Source organism: Sinocyclocheilus anshuiensis, unplaced genomic scaffold, assembly GCF_001515605.1.
Source record: "Sinocyclocheilus anshuiensis isolate Anshui unplaced genomic scaffold, SAMN03320099.WGS_v1.1 scaffold2166, whole genome shotgun sequence".
Lineage (NCBI taxonomy): Eukaryota > Metazoa > Chordata > Actinopteri > Cypriniformes > Cyprinidae > Sinocyclocheilus > Sinocyclocheilus anshuiensis.
In genome coordinates, this window is record NW_015557079.1 from 771273 (window position 1) to 792501 (window position 21229).

General features: G+C 36.2%; 1 protein-coding gene across 9 annotated transcripts in view; it reads left to right on the forward strand.

Moving 5' to 3' along the window:
- The window catches only part of LOC107676858 (guanine nucleotide exchange factor DBS-like), a 77452-nt gene that overhangs the window by 24711 nt on the left and 31512 nt on the right, over positions 1 to 21229 (forward strand). For all 9 annotated transcript variants that reach the window (XM_016471560.1, XM_016471556.1, XM_016471557.1 and 6 more), the window contains exons 2-4: positions 8597 to 8680; positions 12264 to 12378; positions 15706 to 15796. In XM_016471560.1, coding sequence (XP_016327046.1) covers positions 8597 to 8680; positions 12264 to 12378; positions 15706 to 15796 — 290 coding nt within the window. The remainder of the gene's footprint in view (positions 1 to 8596; positions 8681 to 12263; positions 12379 to 15705; positions 15797 to 21229) is intronic.

Consider the following 21229-nt stretch of genomic DNA (forward strand, 5'->3'; position numbering starts at 1 on the left):
TTGTTTGTTTGTTTGTTTCTGATTTGTATTCTTCCAGCCTAACAGATGGAGACTCTGTAAAGTGCAGATAAGATATCAAATGTTAATGCATGAACACACACACACCCTAGTCTATTCTGATAGAGCGTGCACACACACACACACACACAGCTGGCCTTTTAGTTAGCAGTTGGTGTGATTGTATAATTGATATGGCACTGTTCACATTTGTCCATATAGCTGGAGCCAGACCACATGTCTACGTACATCACACACACACACACACACACACACACACACACACACAGATACAGCGCCCTCATGACACTCAACCATGTGCAATGTTAATAAGCCATTTGGGAGTTTATTCGTTAAGTTGTTTGTGTGTGTTGTGAGTGTGTAAATTATGAGCTGGTGTGTAGTTTTGTGTGATGAAGATCAGAGAAGCAATCCACGTGTATGTGTGTAATGTTGTGGCTTAATGGTATTATTGTGTTCTGTGGAACTGCTTTATAGTAGGGCTGCACGATAAATCGCATGCGATATTTAATGCGCATCTTATCAGTAAAGCCGGTTCTGTAATCAGCGGTAAATCTCCTTCACGTGCGTGCTTTCACATTGAGCAGCATTAACTACACAGAGCCGTTGTTCACTGACGAGTTGCGCAAAAAAATAGCGCGAATATGAACGTGGTTTTGTGCAACTCGTCAGTGAACAACGGCTCTGTGTAGTTAATGCTGCTCAATGTGAAAGCACGCACGTGAAGGAGATTTACCGCTGATTACAGAACCGGCTTTACTGATAAGATGCTCGTTAAATATTGCATGCGATTTATCGTGCAGCCCTACTTTATAGCTAAATTGAATCTTTTGTAACTCATAAACTTTACAACACTTTTATCCTGTTATTGAACAAATTTGAATAACATTGAACTAAATTTAGCTACATAATGAATTGTCTTCTCTAGAGTTGCTTTATAGTTGAAATTAAAGTGATTTTATAGGCTAACTGATTAATTTTGCAACATTGTTATTTTCCTGTTTATTTCTGTGAAGCTGCTTTGCTACAGAACAATCTGTTTTGTATAAAGCACTATTTTAATAATGTGACTTTATGGTTAAGGATCTGAGCTTTGCAAATACAGATCGATGTTTGATCCCAGAGTCTGATGAATTATCTTAAAAGAACAGTACATTAAAAAAAAATCACTAAATTGTCATTCCGAACATGTATGAGTTACTTTTTTTTTCTGTAGAATGCAAAAGAAAAAAATAATGTTTCAACTGGTTTAGTCCATGTAATGAAAGTCAGTAGGGCCCAAAATTAAATGTTTGTATGGACAAAAAGAACACTGATTCCAAAATATATTTTTTGTGTTCCATTGAATAAAGAATTTTATGTAAGTTTGGACTAAAATTAGGGTTTTTCTTTTTTGGGCGAACTATCCCTTTTATAATTTGGTCTATTGTATGACTTAAATGCAAAAGTAATATGGACAATGGATGAAGTGACTAATAACATGTGGCTTAGTTCTATGTTTTTAACTGTTGTTCTGGAACATTCATTGTATATTAGCCTTTTTTAATGTACTCTATGAGCTTCTTTTTGTTTAGAGTGCATAAAGCATGTAGTTATTATGGAAATTACAGTGAGATATGGGTGGGATTCCTGTGTAAAGGAAGATGTCATGCTTACTGTGTGTGTGTGTGTGTGTGTGTGTGTGTGACTCTCCTGGCTTTGCTGCCTGGCCTTCACTGTCTAGCGTAGCAGTAATGGTTTATATTGCACTCCTGTGTTTTAACCTGGACTAGTTCTTTGTAGTTCAGACAGGCTCGGACTTGACACAGCCGAAGAGGTCTTTAACAAAAACTGCAACATGCCTTTAACCTGGGCTGCTTGCACAGACATGAAGAACAAAGAGGATGTTTTCCTTGCATGTTAACATTGAGTGTGTATGTGTCTGTGCATTGGCATGTATCTTGTTTTTCCATCTGAGCTGTTAGTGCAATGCTGAGGTTTTAAGCCACTGTATCCAACACTCTCCTGTAAATAATGCAGAGAGTGGACACAACCGCAGAGACACGGAAAACATGTTGTCCTTGTTCTCCTGCACCAGGAAACAGAGTTCCAAGAGAAGTGAGATCTTGAGGCTCACAACTGCAATTTTTTTTAATAGCTGAATCTTACGTAACAGCGAAGAATTTGGATCCTGCTTATCACAAACTACAATATATTAGAGCATCAGGGTTTTAGTAAGATAAGACCAGTGTTGCATGTAACGTTACATAATCAGCACTTTTGTTAAATAAATTAAAGAAAAAATTAAAATATCAAACATTACTTTTATAAATGTTTTATTTTTTAAATGTAACACAAAATACAATAGTTACAAATACGAGTCTTGTTTTTAAGTAGTTGGGCACATGGTGTGTGTTTTTTATTTTATTTATTTATTTTTTTTATTAGCAAATTGTCGAAAAGTAATATTTGGGTTCGTGAATAATTTCTGCAACTGTGATTCCGGTATAAATACACTTTTGCCCCAATAAAGTCATAGTACAGCTTAAATGTGACCCTGGACCACAAAACCAGTCTTAAGTCACTGGGGTATATTTTATTTAGATTTTTTTTTGCACCCTCAGATTCCAGATTTTCAAATAGTTGTATCTCGGCCAAATATTGTCATATAAGCTTATTTATTCAGCTTTCAGATGATGTATAAATTCAATATTAACCCTTATGACTGGTTTTGTGGTCCAGGGTCACAAATATCATTACAACAAGGCAATCTGTTGTTATACTTTTGTGAACTAACAAAATAATTGAACAAAAGACAGCTAGCAGTTTCCTGAGATGAAGATGAGTCTTTTATTACTGGGATCTTTTAGGCTACAGTTGTAAACCCAGATCTTCAATCACATTGAGGTAGCGGTCACGGCTCAACCCATCCGAGTGACATTAAAAATGTAAGGCCTTGTAAAGAATACTCGTCTATCCGTTGAATGCCATTAAAATGAGAGCGTCTGCCCTTCCCCCGGTTCTTCTGAATACAGCACCCCGCGCTCCGATGCTGAATCGCTTTGTCAATGTGCGGTTGGCGTTCTTGGCGACCGTGCAGGGCCCTGGGCCGTTTCTATAGCCCTGTTATTGCTGCTTTGGATTTGCGGATGTGTGAGAGGATGTTTTGTATTGAGTGGAGGCTCTGTGCCGTAGCTTTGTTGATTAAACACCAAGAGATGAGATGGTGAATGAAACGTTGGACGTTGCTCAAGCCTCTTTTTCATGAGCCCAGCTGAGGCGACAGTGACAAGACTAAACGCGTCCCCCTCGATCTCAACGGCCTGGTATTGTTTAACAGGAGTGATGGGATCAATGTAAATGAGAGACCTTCCGGTGATTGGATATAGAGGATAAAATCACAAAATGACTTCTTTTAGTTGTTTTTGTTGAAGGCTGTTTTGGCTTGTGTACAAGAACATTTGACCCAAATGTTTAACATCCGTTCTTCAAAATCTGTAATTCTCAAAAGACTGTTGAAAAATTTATAATTCTGCCCTGTGTTCTAATTGGTCAGTAACAAGGAGGTCTATAAAATTCCTGGTACACTACAGTCCAAAAATTTGGAATCTAAGATTTTGCAAATGTTTTTGAAAAATCTTTTATGCTCTCCAAGATGCCATTTATTTATTTAATATATGAAAAAAAAAATAGATTTACAATATTAGTTTTCTATTTTAAAGTTTTTTTTTAATGTAATTTATTCCTCCTGTGACGGCAAATATTTTAAGCAACTATTTTAATGTTAAAGCAAATTCACTTATTTTTTATACTATTTGTGGAGACTGATACTTAACAGGATTTGAATGGAAAGTTCAAAAGAACAGCATTTATTTGAAATAATAAATCTTTTGTAACAAAGTAAAATAACTCATTTCTAATTCTTACTGATCCCAAACTTTTTAAATAAAAAAATATATAAATAAATAAATAAAAAAGGACTGAAGTCAACAGAACAAGTGTCTCAGAGCCGGCAAAAGCTGTGAAAAGAGTGACATTTTATTTCACAGAGTAAGATGCAGCATGCAGAAGTGACATTGTTTATCCACACCAGAACTACCGACTGTAGCCAAAGCACCATAAACTCATTTAGCTTGTTCCAAGGCCCATATTTACAAAATATAGACTTCTGGGAATCCATACTCTGGTCTCATGAGACCAATTCTCAACAGATTCAACAGTATGAATACTTATGCAATGGAATCATTTAAGGTTTTTTATGTTTAATACATTTGCAAAGATGTTAAAAACCTGTTATTTGCTTTGTCATTATGGTGTATATAGTGTAGATTGATGTGGAAAAAAAGTAATTTAAAGCAGTTTAACATAAGACAAAAGTGTTGCGTTTATAATTTTGTTCAGTGTATATATGCATGTGTACAAAGATGGGTAGTAACATAGTAACAAATTGCATTTAATCTGGATTACATAATCAAATTCCAAAAATGATGTACTTGTAATTAGATTAAATTACACTTTAAAATACTCGTAATAAGACTACAGTTACTTTTTTATTGATTACGTAATTACATATTGATTCTCCTCTTGTTCATCTTTTAAGTGTTCCTTTCTGAAATGGCCTACCGCTTAAAATATATGGCAGCGGCTATTTGCACTAAGTGCAAATAGCAATAGATGCTATTTACACTGCGTAAATAGCAATTAGATGTTATTTACACTAAGTGAAAATAGCAGTATTTTTTTAAGTGCAAATAGCTATAGTTTCTATTTACACTGTTAAAATAGCAGGATTTTCTGTATGCAATACAGTATGCAATAATAATGTATTGAGTGTAAATTATAATTTTTATTCAAATTATTAAATGGATGCCACCTTATTGGGACAATAAAGCCCTCCCTACACCTACCCTAACCCTCCCCGTTACTTTATTTTCAACTTTTTGATTATTTCCTTCGTTTTTATTGAAAATAAATGCCTTTCCGATGTGATATGAGATTTGTAAAGGGAGGAAAAATTTTTGACAAAAGGCAGGTTTGAACCCAGGTTGATCACGTCAAAAAGACTGAGATACACGCTTTACCATCTACGCCACTGGAGCTGACGTTTGACAGCCGTCTTTTAGAGGTGACTACCCCAATCACACGTTGGTGGGCGGAGTTAGTGTAAATAGCCTCTGCCAACAAGGCGGGCTATTTGCACTTAGTGTAAATAGACACTCCGTAAATATATTCAGAAAATCTTCCAGTTTTGTGGACATTCACACAAAGACCAGTCATTAGTCAGGTGGCGACACAGCATTTGACCACTGGATTTACAAAAATCATTTCAGGTTTGCGAAGTGTTTCAACATTGCATCAACTACTGATGAACACATTCATTTTTATTTGAATTATTTGAATTATTTAACCATATATTACTATGTCCTTGGAAGGCTTTTGACTTTCAAACACATTAAAATGCATACATTCACATTATTTTCTTATTTAATGCAAGCGTTCCAAGACTTCTTGTCATCTGAACCTCTTTCACCTAATAATATATTCACTTTAAGTACCACTGAGATTTTAAAATAAATATTTTAATAATTATCACATTTGCATCATTTGAATCAGTAATGGACAACAATTAGTAAGTAATCTACCCAACTCTGCATGTGTGTGTATTTGCTGCTTACTTGCTAGTTTTAAAACTGTAAAAAATCTGTAAAGCATTTGAGTTTGTTCTTTACTGTGAATATTTTCACAGATGAAGGGGTTTCTGGCATTGCTCTGTGTCTGTGCCATGTGCCCTGTAGCCGTGACTACATTCACAATGTAACAGCCTCTCATACCTAATTGCTTAAATGCATAATAGTGTTTGAAATACAATCCAATTTGGAACACAGAGGAACTTGTCATGGAGTGCCTGGCCATAAATTCCCTCGACTTTTTTTTTTTTTTTAAGTCAGTCTATTTTTATCATTTAACTCCTATCAAATGGTATCTTTGTGATGTTGAAGAACCTGTAGAATGAACCCTTATAGCCTGAAGCAACAAATGATGAATATATGAACTTTAGTAGTACAAATATCCTTTACCTGAATGTCTCTAAAGCTTAACTGCAAATCTTTCAGTGCCAGAATCTTCGCTTAACCTCACAAGCTCCGTTTTTACCTGGACTGTGGCAGCTGTCTCTGAAGTCACGCGACACTCTTACTGAGGGTCACTGTGATCAGAAATCCTACAGTGATCTTAATCTGAATGTGGTCTGCGATCAGTGCAACAAGCCAGACTTTTACCAGCTCCCTGTCTGTGTTACCAGGGTAGATAAAGGATTAACAGCTCTCGCTTTATCTGCAAGCATCTGTCTTTTGCTCATCATGGCCGTGGCGTGGTGTTGGGAACGGTGAAAACAGGTGCTCGTCTGTGATCAGTGACGTCGGGAGTGGAGCGGTGGGAAAGGAAGAGGAGTGTTTTGATCAGTTGATCAGTAGAGCAAGTTATTGACCTTTTGGGGACTGAACTTTGAAGTTCATGGTAGTGTGCTTATATGGGCCAACAATTGAAGGCTCTGAGAAATGCTGAACCTTTATTTAAAGAGCATGCACAATGTCATTGAACTTTACAGAAACTTAATATCAGGGTGAGCAGCCAGAGTGTTTTTCTGTAATGTTGTAATAGGTCTTACGTCACTGTCCATCTGACTTCAAAGAGGCCTTATCTTCTCCTAAAGGCTTCTCCACTGTACTCCACAGCTTTCAAAGAAGGGCATTTCCTGTGTGAGGAGATTAGATTAGCTTATCGCTTTGTCAGATGTGCTGTTTCTTATAGACAATATAGCATAACATTATAATCAAAAGTAACTTGTAATAGAAATCACAGTAAAGATGAGAGTGTTGATGGGTAGAGTGCATCACAGCCCAAAATTAACACATGGCAAGTTGTCAGATGTGAGTAAAAATGGGTTTTGGGAAGTAAATAAAACATTTGTTACTTTCATTTGGAATTGCAATGTTAGATTTAAGATGAATTATAGTAACATTGAATAATTTAATTAAAATTAATGCTTTAAATACTTATTAATTTTTAATAATATATATTATTTTAATTCATTTCATGTTTTGACCTGTGATACCATGATACATGATACATTTTTTACAAGTTCAAAATCGTTTGTTGTTGTTTGTTTTGTTTTATTCTGTTTGTTTTGAGTTGTTTGCTTTTTTGTTATCATTTTATTTCATTTGTTTTGCTTGATATTGTTTGTTGTAATTGCATTTGTTCTGTTTTGTTCATTTTATTTGTTTTGTTTATTTGCTTTTGTTTGGTTTGGTTTGGTTTTGAGCGTTGTATGTTTTGCTCGTTTTCTTTCATGTTTCATTTGTTTTGTTGTGTTGCTTCATTTGCTTTTGTTTGGTTTGGTTTTTGGTTTTTTAGTTTGCTTTTGATTATTTGTTTGATTTGTTTTTTTTTTGTTTGGTTTTAGTTTGTTTCATTTGTTTTGTTTTGTTTCATTTCATTTTGTTTGGTGTTTGTTTCATCTGTGACTTGTTTTTGAATCGAATCGAATCGAATTGAATTGAATTGCAGGCATGGCATGGCATGGCAAAAGCCACAGGTGTGGGTAGAGCAGCAAAAGCCATCCTAACCTGCATGTTGACGACCCAGATGGTCTTTTGCACAGATGAATGTGGTCTTCTGTTGGTACCCAGATGGAGGGATTTTATCAGTATTTGTCTTGTTTACTTTCTAACATTTGTACAGTACAAACCTACAGTCCAATGAGTCTCTATAAAGCCTCTGCAGCAAAACTAATGGAAAAATAAATTAATGATGAAATCCGTAAGCCCACTCACAGTACTGTGAGTTGAATGTTTATCTGTGACCTACTTAAATACTCAGCTCTTGCTGAGTTCAAGAGCTCTAATTCAGATTTCTTAAGGTCCCAAGCATCTAGGTATCAGCAGGAAAGACAGATGAAAGTATGTATGGCTGTTTCCAACTGTTGCCCAGTGGCTTTATCCGTGCTGATAGACACTGTGCCAGACATTTGTCATGGTGGATCATGTGTTCTTGGTTTGTTTTGGATTCATCTGTTCACAGTGGGCTGATTTCACTTTTATTCAGACCAACATGTGTTCAGATTCTGACCTGCACCATGAGAACATATCTAAAAGTCATATAGTCTGACTCTGAGCGTGAGAGACATGTGCCGCACCACAGCAGTGACTCATACACACACCGCAGCGGCTGAAGACTCTCAAAAGCTGCTTACAATAATCCATCATCTCCGGATGCAATGAGAAAATATTTTCTCTTCCTCTTTTCTCTGTTTTCACCTTCTCGTCTCCATCCAACCATCCATTCATCCAACTTCTCTTCCATCTTAAATGCATTCAAACACTCTTCCATCCAATCTCATCTACATCCATTCATCCAGCTGCTCTTCTCAGACTCTGATCAGAACCATGCCATTTGCACCATAACCTAGAAACACATATGTGTCACTGTGTGTCAATGAAATTGTGTGGTATAACCATAAACATTAACATGGGAAACAAACATTTTTTCCTTATTTATGGTCAAATGTTTACTAACTAAATCTCTGTTTCTCACACAGATGAGATTATGCAGCAGGAGAGCAGTCCTCTGTGTGCCGCAGACATCAGCCCAGACCTCAGGAAACAATTCGCCTTCCTGTCAGGTGAGTCTCCTACACAATCAATCCCAGAATGCTTTGCCAATAAAGACTGTGCTCACTATGAGAGATTCTGAAAGATTCATCAGATTGATCATCATTAAATAAGTTTACATGTACAACAAAGCATTTAACTCAAAAAAAAAATAATAACATAATTAGCACGTCATTATCACCTTTACCTGAAGAACACAATTTTAGGCATTTACATGACTTTGCCGTTCAAAAGTTTGCGGTCTGTAAGTTTTGGAAACTGTTGGAAAGAAGTCTCATATCTTTACCAAGGTTGCATTTATTTGAACAAAAACACAGTAAAAATAGTAATATTATTACAATTCAAAATACTTGGTTTCTAATTTAATATATTTTAAAATGTAATTTATTCCTGTGATGCAAAGCTGAATTTTTTAGCATCATGATCCTTCAGAAATCAGTCTAATATACTGATTTGCTGCTGCTTATCAATGTTGAAAACAGTTGTGCTGCTTAATATTTTTGTGGAAACTGTGATACATTTTTTTTCAGGATTCCTTAAAAAATATTTGAAATATAAATCTGTTATAACATTATTAAATGTTTTACTGTTGCTTTTGGTCAATTTAATGCATCCTTGCAGAATAAAGGTATTAATTTAAAATCGTACTGACCCCAAATTTTTGAAAAACAGTACGCATATTCAATGTTAAAATGTATTCACTTCCTGTAGTTCCATGTTATTAAGCGTCAATGCTGACATTCTCATTCACTCCGATGTTTCTAGTGCAAATGTGTCTGCTACAGGAAGTGAATACCTCACTTAATCACTGATTTAATGAACTATATGTATAGTGTTTTGACAGCATCATGAGTATGATTTGTCCTGTTTCACATGTGCCGTGTGAGTCAGAAGTGAATACGTGACAGATTATGTATAAACGTTTGCTTTCACAGCGTCAACAGCAGATTCATTCAGAACGTGCACAGATTCCACATAAACACACAGTCACTTAATAACACTCCAGAAACTCTCTCCAGTCTCCGTAAATGACCCAGTTAGGGCTCGGCTCAGGTTGCTCAGGATAACACCTGACTGGAGGAAGCCTCTTAATTATTTAGTGTTGCCATGACGATGCGCTTGACGAAGTTCAGAGCTGATGTGCTTTGCGAGGATATTTGAATAACGGTTAGGCTGTGTGTGAGGTCTATAGAAGAGTTGTATAGTGAATAAGAGGATTAGATTGGGATTCAGGTTTTCTATAAAAAAGCAACTCGTGCCTTCATTGCATCAGAGAGTCTCTGAATATTTACAAACCTAACTCTGAACTCATGCATTATACATGCCATGAAACATTTACAACAATACTGCTAGAAGAGTGAACAGCCAAGTTGCATCATTGAAGAAACAAGGATATTCAAATAAAAAGAAAAAAAAGATCAGTGTTCATTGCACTTCTGGTTTCTGTTAACTGATGACCTTGTGACTTCAAAAAAACTGCTTCCTATTCCCAATTTTGTATGGCACTATAAGGGGTGACGTCCATTTTATTCTGTTGTCTGAATTTTTAGTGGACAATTTGTTTCCCTCTATTGTGTGCACATTTTTAAAGCATTTATAGAGTATAGCTGATGTACTCATTGCACTTCTTTCAATATGGAAAGCTTCAAATACTGTCCAAATAGTTTTTGCTTCAAAGATTTGCTCCCTCATTTTTGTTAACTTCATCCCAGTATAGAGCATTCACTATTTAGTGCCACATGAATAATTGAGAGATTGCTTATGCATTGTGTGTGTGTATGTCCATGTAGCATATGCACTGATTTGATTTCTGTGTGTTTATGTTGCTATGTTGAACATGTTGCTCTGGTCTCATGCCCCAGTTCTCCACCTAGATTTAATGACAGACCTCCACTGCTATACGCTCCTTCTGTTTTTTTTCCTGTTTTCATTTCCTTTTTGCTCTTTTAGTCTTGTTTTCTTTTCTGGTCCTACTTTTTTCCTCCCAGACGGCTGCAGAGGCCTGTCTCTGATATTATTATTATCATACAGGGTGTGTGTGTGTGTGTGTGTGTGTGTGTGTGTGTGTATCTGATGGAAACACCGGAAAACTAAAGTCACCCAGTTGGTGAGATTGGGATGAAAGCCCTTTGTGGAGTGTTTTTATCTTATTTCTGTTAATGTTGTCCATGTTCTAGATTTCTTGGGTCTGTATTTGTGTTCTGATGGTACTTTTTTTCTACTACATTCTATTCTATTTCCCGTCTGTTAATTTAGTTTATACCATTCTGCTCTATTCTTCTGTATTTAACATTGTTCTGCTTCATTCTACTATTCTACTGCTGTTTTTACTATGTTCAACTCTAATATACTCCATTATCCTATATTCTACTTCATTCTACTGTTCTACCCATATACTGCCATTCTACTCTATTCAGCTCTAGTGTACTCTATTTTGCTATATTTTACTCTGTTATATTCCATTCTACTCAACTGTATTGCTCTGTTCTACATGTTTACACTCCATTGTACTCTACTCTTGTTCTTCTCTTATACTCAATTCTTCTCTGTTTAACTCTAATATACTCAATTCTACTAAATCCCTATTCTACCATTTTATGCTCAATTATACTCTAATATACTAAATTTTACTATATTCAAATATATTCTATTTTTTTATTTTTTTTTGTATGGTGTGTCTGTTTGTTGAAGATGATGAATGACTCTTCGTCTTTTGGATTGCATGTTGTAGTATAATGTTGCAGAGTGACCCTCTCTCTTTCACCTGGTCCAGATGGAGTGGAGCTCTTTGGGTTTGCCCTACTGATGGTTACAAATGCAACAGCAGTGTCCTTTTCACCTTGTGTGTGTGTGTGTGTGCACCTGTGTGTCTGTGTGTGACAGTCACAGAGGTGTTAATATGAGTGAGCTCTGCAGTGGATCCATCCTGCTCTATTAATCACAGAGTGTCGTAGCATCCAAATACACACACGGTCACATGACCTCTGTCACTGCACCAAACATGTCCTTCTTCCTCTTTCCCTTTCTGTCTTTCTCTTTCTCACTCACACATAGACTATATCTATAGCCCCAGTAATGATTAATATGATGTTTATCTCTCAGTGTTTTCGAATGGTCTCATCTGTATTTGCAAGGCAAAGCTCAATGACAGGAAAAGAGGAGATTTGAAGGTTTTGTCCTCATGCCGTTGCATTGTGCCCTTGATTTTGCCTCATGTCCTTGATGCATCTATGCAGTTGGTAATAGCTACAATCATTCTTCTGTGAATGTACGCAGTCTCTGTCTTTCTCTGTGTAAGCTGTACATGGGAAGCTGTAGAAGTGCCCCCTTGTGGGTAGAAGACTTTTTAAATGCAGAAGTGCTGCTGGATTATTATATTTCCTGATCAGTCTGACTGTAAACTAATTCAGATTAGTTCAGAAGCTTACTGCAGCTTCAAGGTCACTGGTTATAGACAATTCTCCCTCTGAATATGCAGGGTTTCATAACTTATATGCATCACAGGGCTTAACAGAATAAAACGATGATTCGTTTTCATACTGCATCTTAAACAGAATTGCTAACAGCTGCCTTCTTCCAAATCTGCATTTCCAGGTGGCCGAGGACAGAATGGCAGCCCCATCATTATATTCCCAGAGTACCCCACGTTTGGTGAGCTGGAGGAACAGGAGTTTCTCAACGTGCTGACGTACCTGACTAGCGTTCCCAGGTGAGAAAACGGGAGGTGGAAGGATCAGTCATTACCAGCACTTAAATAAAAAAATAAAAAAAAGTAAACAGGGTCTTTGATCAGGGCATTTGAAAATGTTTTTCCCCCAGACCTGGAAAAGTCCTTATTTATTGGCTAGATGCTTTTTGTGTGTGCTTACAAAGTAGATGTGCATGCAAACCGGTGTGATAACATCAGTCTGTCCATTGATGCTGTTATTGGAAACATGTGTAATTCAATCTATTAATTCCAAAAATTGCATCCTGACTAGTGCTGTCAAACGATTAATCGCATTCCAAAAAAAGTTTTTGTTTACATAATATGTGTGTGTACTTTGTATATTTATTATGTAAATGTAAATATAAATACACACACATGCATGTATATATTTAAGAAAACTGTTACGGTTATATATTAAATATATAAATTGTATGAATATAAATATATACATGTAAATACACAATACAAAGTATATGCTGTATGTGTGTGTATTTATATATACATAATAAATATACACAATACACACACATATATTATGTAAACAAAAACTGTTATTTTGGATGCGATTAATCGTTTTACAGCACTAATCCTGACATATAAATACACTTCAATCTCTGTAACATGATTTAAAATCCAGCGTTGATGAATGACTGGAAATGTCATGAAAGTTCATTGGTCAAAAAATGTGGTAACACTTAGTAAAGCCTATCTGAAACTATTTTTGTTTAACAATAAAAAACATTGTATGTATTTGATTTATGATGACATCATCTTTATTTAGTCACATCACTGCACTGTTGATGATAAACTACCAGTAGATGAGAAATATTTTTGGTGGGGTTGTTTTATTTCTTGAATTGGACCGTAGAGGGCACTCTAATGCTTTCCCATTGCAGCACATCATGCTGTTTTGCAGTTCAATGAATTTGAGTCATGACTGCCTGCTTGCTTGTGTGTGTGTGTGTGTGTGACTGCTACCTCATTAATATTCATCATACATATTAAATTAGAATGTGTAATTATGTACATGATTAACAAGGTGATCCTAATGCCCCTTGTTTTACATATGCATTCTTAGTTTGTGAGTAATTTGAATACATGATTTTCTCAGGGAAGTACATTATTATTGACCCGAAGATGCCTTCATATCAATAAATAACCTAGAGATGTTCTTTGCATGTATATCATTTAATTTTTTTAATGTTAATCCCTGTGAAAGTTCACTGGTGCATTGGTGTATTTGCTGATCCTGTGAAATCCTCTTTAATTGAACAGCCCTTGTTAATATTCTAATGAAAGAGTGATTCTGGTCCTTTCCATCACACACTATCTCTCCACCTCTTGTTTCCCCATTATTCCCATGAGAAACAGAGAGAGAGAGGGGGGTGATTGAGTAATTAGATGGATTTCTTCATGCTGAAAATGGCTGATGGGGTTTTAATTTAGTTCTGATTTGGTAAATGAAAGGAGTTCAGGAGCAAAATACAGCAGCTCATGGAATAAAGGGGCGAAAGTCATGAAACACCCTTAAGAATGTGTCCTAGTCATATTTTAACACAAAAGAAAAAGAAATGGGAGAATTACTATACTACTTTGCTTAAAACCATAAAGATATTTTGCATTGTGACATTAAGTACATTTAGCCGCAAAATTCTAATTCTTATAATGAAAACTAATTCTCATACTGTAATGCAAAGTAAAAATATATAATAAAATAAAAATGTAAAAACTACCTAGAATTAAGACGGATGGATGGATGGATAGATAGATATTGAGTGAAATATGACCTCAATATGTGTTTGTAAAATTTGAAATTATTATTCAAAAATTCATTTGTAAGCAAGACATGGTCCTGAATTTGTTTCGTGGTTTCTAATAAAACATCTACAATGTTAAATGTAATATTATTAAATATTTGCAATTTACAGTCAAACCCAAATATCCTGAGGTTATGTTTTTTTAACAGTGAAAATGCAAATGTGCTGTATCAAATCTTCATCCCATTGTTTATTCAAAGCATTCAGCTATCTAGTATATGGAAAAAATTAAAAAATATTACTTTGCAGTCTTAACACAATGCACTAACAACAGAGAACAATAATTAAAAACATTATTAGACTAAGCACCAGTATGACCATAAATCATGTGTAGTGAACCACCAGATGGCTTTGAATGGAAGGTTATAATCGCAGTGATGATTGCAATCAGATTTTTTATCTTTATTACTGATGAACACTCAAGGTCATTAGTCAATGTGTCAGTGCAGATCTGCACCAGGGCTTTGTCAGCTGATAAGACCCCTGCATCGCTCTCCTTTGCTTCCTCCTCCTGCCCTCTACTGTGAAAGGAGCGGAGAACAAACGTTCCTGAGAAAAACAGCCGGAGGCTGAGAAGGGGGGACTAGGAGGTGGGATTGAGAGCAGAGAAAAGGGACGGGAGTGTGAAATTTGGTGGAAAAAGTGGGAGCCAGAAAAAGAGACACACAATCTGTGCGTCACTGTAATGGCGGCAGATTTGATACACAAGTATCTGCAGTGCCAGTTTCTAGTGGGAGGAGCTTTTTTTATTATCAATCAGCACCTATCTCCCGCCCACATTCCATATTAGCAGTTCAAGAGCCCGGCTGTCCGTCAGCTCTCTCCTGAGCTCTGATTGGTTGAGAGGGAGCACCAGATGCTGCACGATTGGTCGCTGTAGAGGGGGAGGCCAAATGTAGCTGCTCTCCCGGTCTGTGCCTACGGTGGCACTCATTCAAATGGAACCATAAACAGAGGAGCTGTAAGCAAAGGTGCATTGAAGGGAAGAAAGAAAGGGAGGGGAAGCCATCTGTGTACACTGAAATCTGCTGAAGGGCGCCTGGAATATCAGCGTTAGGGGTGGATTCTGTTTTTTTAATATCAGGAGTGTGTAATTGGAATTTTCTGCTGCCTCGGTCATCATAAAACGGCTTGATACTGCTGTTGCAGAGAGCTGCCGTTCTGTATGGTGATGGACATTGCAACCAGCTCAGCATCTCTGCGCTGCGTTACCACGATTGCATTCTGGGCTAGTGCATTTCAACGTACGTCTGTGGGTTTTAATTTGCATTTGGACATGTTATGCATTCATCTTGTCTGTCGGGGCAAATGCAGATGTGTATGTGTGGATAAAATAATGGTTTGCAATGCACCGTGTGCTGGTTACTTTGTCAGTCTGATGTTGGTTAGTTAGTAGAAAACTGCTTAATGATGACTTTAGGGTATGTGACATCTTCAGTATCTCAATGTTTATGATTTGTGTGTGTGTGTGCGCTTGCTGCCATGGTGATGGTGTCTCTCTGATTTTCAGTCTCAGCTCAACGGGGGTTGGATTCATCCTGGTCATTGACCGGCGGCAAGACAGATGGGCATCAGTGAAGGGGACGCTGCTGCGGATCGCGGTGAGCCCTCAGAGAGTGTGTGTGTGTGTGTGAGAGAGAGAGAGAGAGAAGAAAAATAGGATGTGAATGTGGTTAAATGTGTATATTGTGATAGAGAACATTATAATTTATATTTAAAGGGGTAGATTACCCAAAAATGAAAATTGTCTTTATTTACTCTACTTGATGTAATTTTGAACCTGTTTGAAATAAGTGTTTATTATGCGGATACAATGAAAGTCAATGGGGTCCAATGTTGTTTGACTACCAGTTGGCAATTTATGGGAAAAAAATGCGCTTCAAATATCTTGTTTTGTGTTGCAGAGAAATCATATACACTCTTAAGATAAAGGATCTTTATTGGCATCTATGGTGTGTGTGTGTGAGAACAAAAATAGAGTGTGCATGCGCTTAAATATGTATATTGTGTTCAATTTAAAGGGACAGATTACCCAAAAAAATTAAAATTGTCATTATTTACTATCCTTGATGTAATGCTTATTATGTGGATCTCTGTGCTTTGTTGGTTTTCCTATACAATGAAATTCAATGGGGTCCAATGTAGTTTGGCTCCCAGTTGACAATTTATGGAAAGAAATGTGCTTCAAATATCTTGTTTTGTCTTGCACAGAAGAAAGCAAGTCATATACACTCTCTTTATTGGCATCTATGCTTCCACAAAGAACATTTTCATTAATGGATGATATAAGAACATTAATTGTTCTTTATATTAGAAAAGATTCTTTTGAGAACTGTTCACTAAACGATTCTTTGGGGACCCAAAAATGGTTCTTCTATGGCATTGCTGTGAAAAAAAATCTTTTGGAACCTTGGTTTTGTTTTTGGAAAGACGTAAGAGTAAGTAAATGATGTCAGAATGTTCATTTTGGGGTGAACTTTCCCTTTAAGAGAACATTTTAAGATGAAATCTCTTTGTGTATCCGTATGAATGAGGAAACTTTTGCGTGTGCATCTGTGTGTTGTTTTTTTCCATGCACGCTGTAAGAAGAATAGGAGCTGACAGGCAGGTGCCTTTGGCTATATGAGTAGATTAGTCAGAATTTCCACGTTGTTCCAAGTCGGAGGGCATCTAAAACAAGGCCCTCAGTTCTTTTCATAGAAACCCTAAATATTTAATCCACCACAGAGACGTCTAGCGAACCACAGCATGTCCACATGATTATAAACATAGCACACTGAAAGCACACGTTGTTGAAGTTATGTTTAATGAACAATAGCAGCAACAACAGCTGTAATCTTTGTCTGTTCTTGTCTTCAGCTTGTTTTGAGTGTGGCCTGTAGTGATCATCAGTGCTTTTATGCTTGCGGTAAACTCTTCAGACTATCAACAAGTGTGGTGGCTGCATGGGGTTTGTTAAAGATGTGAGTGTGTGTATGATGGTCAGTAGGGGAGAGGTCACTGGTCTAATCAGATTAACACTGTTTAATTAGGTCAGCACTCAAAAACACCACTGGAGTCAAATCAGTGATCAAGATGATGGCTAACTTGTGCTTCACTGCTTTACCAAACGAGGACAAAATGTGGTAACTAAAATGACATTTTTTTTTTTTATTGAGTTTTTGAATATTTTTCACATTTTGTCAAACTGAGCAAAGTGAGTACTGATTTTGGTCTTAACTGTGTAGTTGTCTTTGCATAGCAGAAATGATCAAAAGAACAGACTTTTGTAGTTTCATTATTGTTAGTGTCATTGTTGGCACTATTTATTAACTTTATTGTGTTTAATACAGCAGTTGGAGACAGTTGATGCCCAAAATGTGCACAAATTTAGTGTGTGCTAGTGTTGTGAGGATTGTAGGCTTTGAGGACGTAGAGGTGAACATAAGATGATATTTAATAGCTCTTTCCCTGATATGTGTCATTTCATACTGCACTGAGACCGTGTAAGTTTCACTAGTATAAATGTTTTAAATTGGGGGGGGAATGTATTCTTTTTTTCTCTCTCTTTTCTTATGCTTATTAAGGCTGCATTTATTTGATTATATATTAATATGAATATTATTGCAGTTTAAGGTATTTTAATATATTTTACATATTGAATTTTTCAGCATCATTACTCATTACATAACATCATTACAGAAATCATTCTAATTTGCTGATTGGCAGCTGAAGAAACATTTCTTATTATTATCAATGTTGAAAACAGTTGTGCTGCTTAATATTTTTGTGACATTTTTTTTAGTAACATTGTAAATGTTGTTACTGTCACTTTTGATCAATTTAATGCATCCTTGTTGGATTAAAGTATTAATTTTTTTAAGTGTTTCTAAAGTGTTACTGACACCAAACATTTTTTTTTAATAAAAATTATGTTCATATGAAACTTAGTTTTGTTTGGTAAACAGCCCACTTAACTGGTAACCTGGGTGGCTTTAGGAAACTAAATGAATTATTCACTTAATTCAGGTCACTCTTACATTAGTGTCCATTTAATAGTGTAATAATTAATGTAAGTACTAAGTAATAGTAATGACTAACATGCACTTAATATTTAATTATGTCATTGAATAGTCTGTAGATGCTCACTGTAACATGGTGACTGTATGTTAAAGTGCTCTAACACATGTCAGCCAATTATTGTGACAACCAAACTCTTTCTGAATAACATACTTTGGTGTTTTAGTGACATCAGATCTATTAAAGAGTGCACATGATTCTGTTGTATAGACTGTTTTACTGTGCTGTTTGTGTGTTGATGATGGAGAGGTTTATTCTACTACCCCACAAACCTACTTTAGTTTAGAAAAATGATGCCACACTCCAGGATTTTCTTGCACCTGAAGAAGAGAGGCGAATTTTTCTTTGTTTCATAGCCATAATGAGATGGAGGTTTGACAGTAATGAAAAAACAGGATTATCATTCTTCCTTTGCCTCATGTCCTTCTCTCTTTCTCTTCATTTTACTTTCAACCTTCCAGCCAACTGCATTTCATATTACCTTAATGTTTGCAGGTAAACAGTTAGAGTACAGCATGGCAAGAATCTCCACAAAAAAAAAAGATCAACATTGAAAATAATAAGAAATGTTTCTAGAGTAGCAAATCAGCATATTAGATTGAGTTTTGAGGAATCATGTGACACTGAAGACTGGAGTACTGAAAATTCAGCTTTGCATCACAGTAGTAAATTATATTTTAAATATAAAAAAATAGAAACCAGTTATTTTAAATTGTAATAATATTTTACAATATTACTGCTTTATTGTACAGGTGCATCTCCCTTTCAAAAACATTTTAAAAAATCGTACGAACTTTTGAACTGTAATGTAACTCAATAGTCAATTAAAACAAATATATTCATTTGATTATTGTAAATCACGTGACTAGAAAATTTTTTGCATTTTTTAAAGTAAACTTTTACCCTGCTGTACCTTATTGTTTTCTGTGGATACAGTAGTTTCTCTCTCACTCCTCTTTTTCCTTTCTTCTCATTCACTCTCTCTCTGCTCACACACACTGGCACACACAAGCACGTAATCTACTCCTTTCTTTCTCTATCCTCCGTCACAGCACATATGGCTGATTGGTAATGGTTATCAGCAGTGCAGCTGGTGTGGAACGGCTGGAGGAGATTTTCCTACACGTGTCTGAAATCAAAACAAAAATACAAAGTTCCAGTAACATCATACACATTAACCATTGTGTGCTGTGGTCTTTATAGGTCATATACAAAAAAAATGAAGCTGCTTTACAAATTAAGAACAATAAGACATTATATCTCATGGAGGAAATGTTGATTTCTATGTGTGCTTGTGCTCCGTGTTAGATTGGTTAATGATGTCTTTAATGTATTTCATTTAGGGCATAATTACAAGTGTGTTCATCAGTTTCTTCATTTCTGTTTAACATGGAACAAAGTCCCTTGTGCACACTCTCATTATTGTTTTTGTTATTAGAAATGGTACTATTAATTGATTTGCATTTAGATTTGTGCAATTTTGTGCGTTCTACAACATGCACCAGTGAACAAAGAAGTCTGACGGAACTAGTCTCCGTATGGCCCAATCTAATTCACTTTAGGAAATTTTAATGTGTGCTAATGCATGCTAATGTATGATAATTGGGCACAGATAAACATCTTCCCCAATGTAGCTAAACTGAAATATTGCACTATCCTTGTAATATTTGCGATGGATGACCAGTGACCCCCCCCCCCACACACACACACATACAAATAAAAATTGTAAATATGAGTATCTCATGATCATTATGTCATACACTTCTTAAAACTCACATTTTATGTACATTTTTTATTTATTTTTATTAAATGTAAATGTGATTTGGTTTTACTAAGAGGCATATCTACAGCATAAATTGTCTAATTATTGTTTCCACAATGATTCATAAATAAATCGAGACTCTAAACAGCAGATAAGTCAACAGGACAAGTTTAATATGCTCCTCCCTCTCATTTCATCTCGCACTTCAGCCTGCAGACCAAACAGCTGTTTAAATGTCTTTTATTATGGTGCCGTTATTTTTACTGCCGCTAAATATTTCCTTTCTTTGACCTGAAAGCATTGATGGCCATCTCCCTTCTGTGCTCTCCGAGACGTCTCAAGGGAGGTTGTTAAGAGGCTTGTGTGTTGAAAGACAGGATAGTGTCTGCTCAATGACATCTGCTGTGAAAGGATAGAAAGCATCCATATCCATTTTTACCCTATGGGTAGAGTCTTTGATGTGTCCTTCTCTTAGACTTTATGGGGAAAATGTATATATGGATCAGTTTTTATGGACACTCAGAAGCATCTAAAAATAAAGGTTCCAAAAGGAGGTTTTGGCAGCAACAACCCATAGAAGAACAATTTTTGGTTCCTCAAAGAACCTTTCAGTGAATAGTTCTTAAAAGAACTGCTTTATTCCATCTGTGTTTTCCCTTGGCGCTCACTCACTCCATCAGTGTCTGGGACACACCTCATTGGGTTCCTCAAGTCCATCCACGGTTATTAATAGTGAAGCATGCTGATGAGGAGGCGTTTCACCTGTGACTCTGAGCTGTACATAACAGTGATGTTCACACAGGGCATGAGGGTAGTCCTGAGGTGAGAAATGAAAGGTGAAAGGTCACCGAGATGAGCATCAGGGACACTGGTATTCAAATCCCTTGCTATTTATTGGAATGTTTCTATTTTGGTTGGAAATAATAAGCCTTGATGAGTTAGCGTTGTATTTCTCTGTTGTGTGCCTCATTTTACTATCCAATTTAACCAAAAAAGTAATGGAATTGCGTGTATTGAATTAGGAAATGCAGTGAGTGTATGGACTGGAAATGTGCGTGTATGTGTGTGTGTGTGTTAAATGAATTCCTCGTGCCACGTGTCTGATTAGCCTGTGTTATATCAGTGCCGTGGCAGCTGCTCCCTAGAGACACAGTTTCTCTACCTCCTTACACACACACACACACACATCCATATACACACACACACACACACA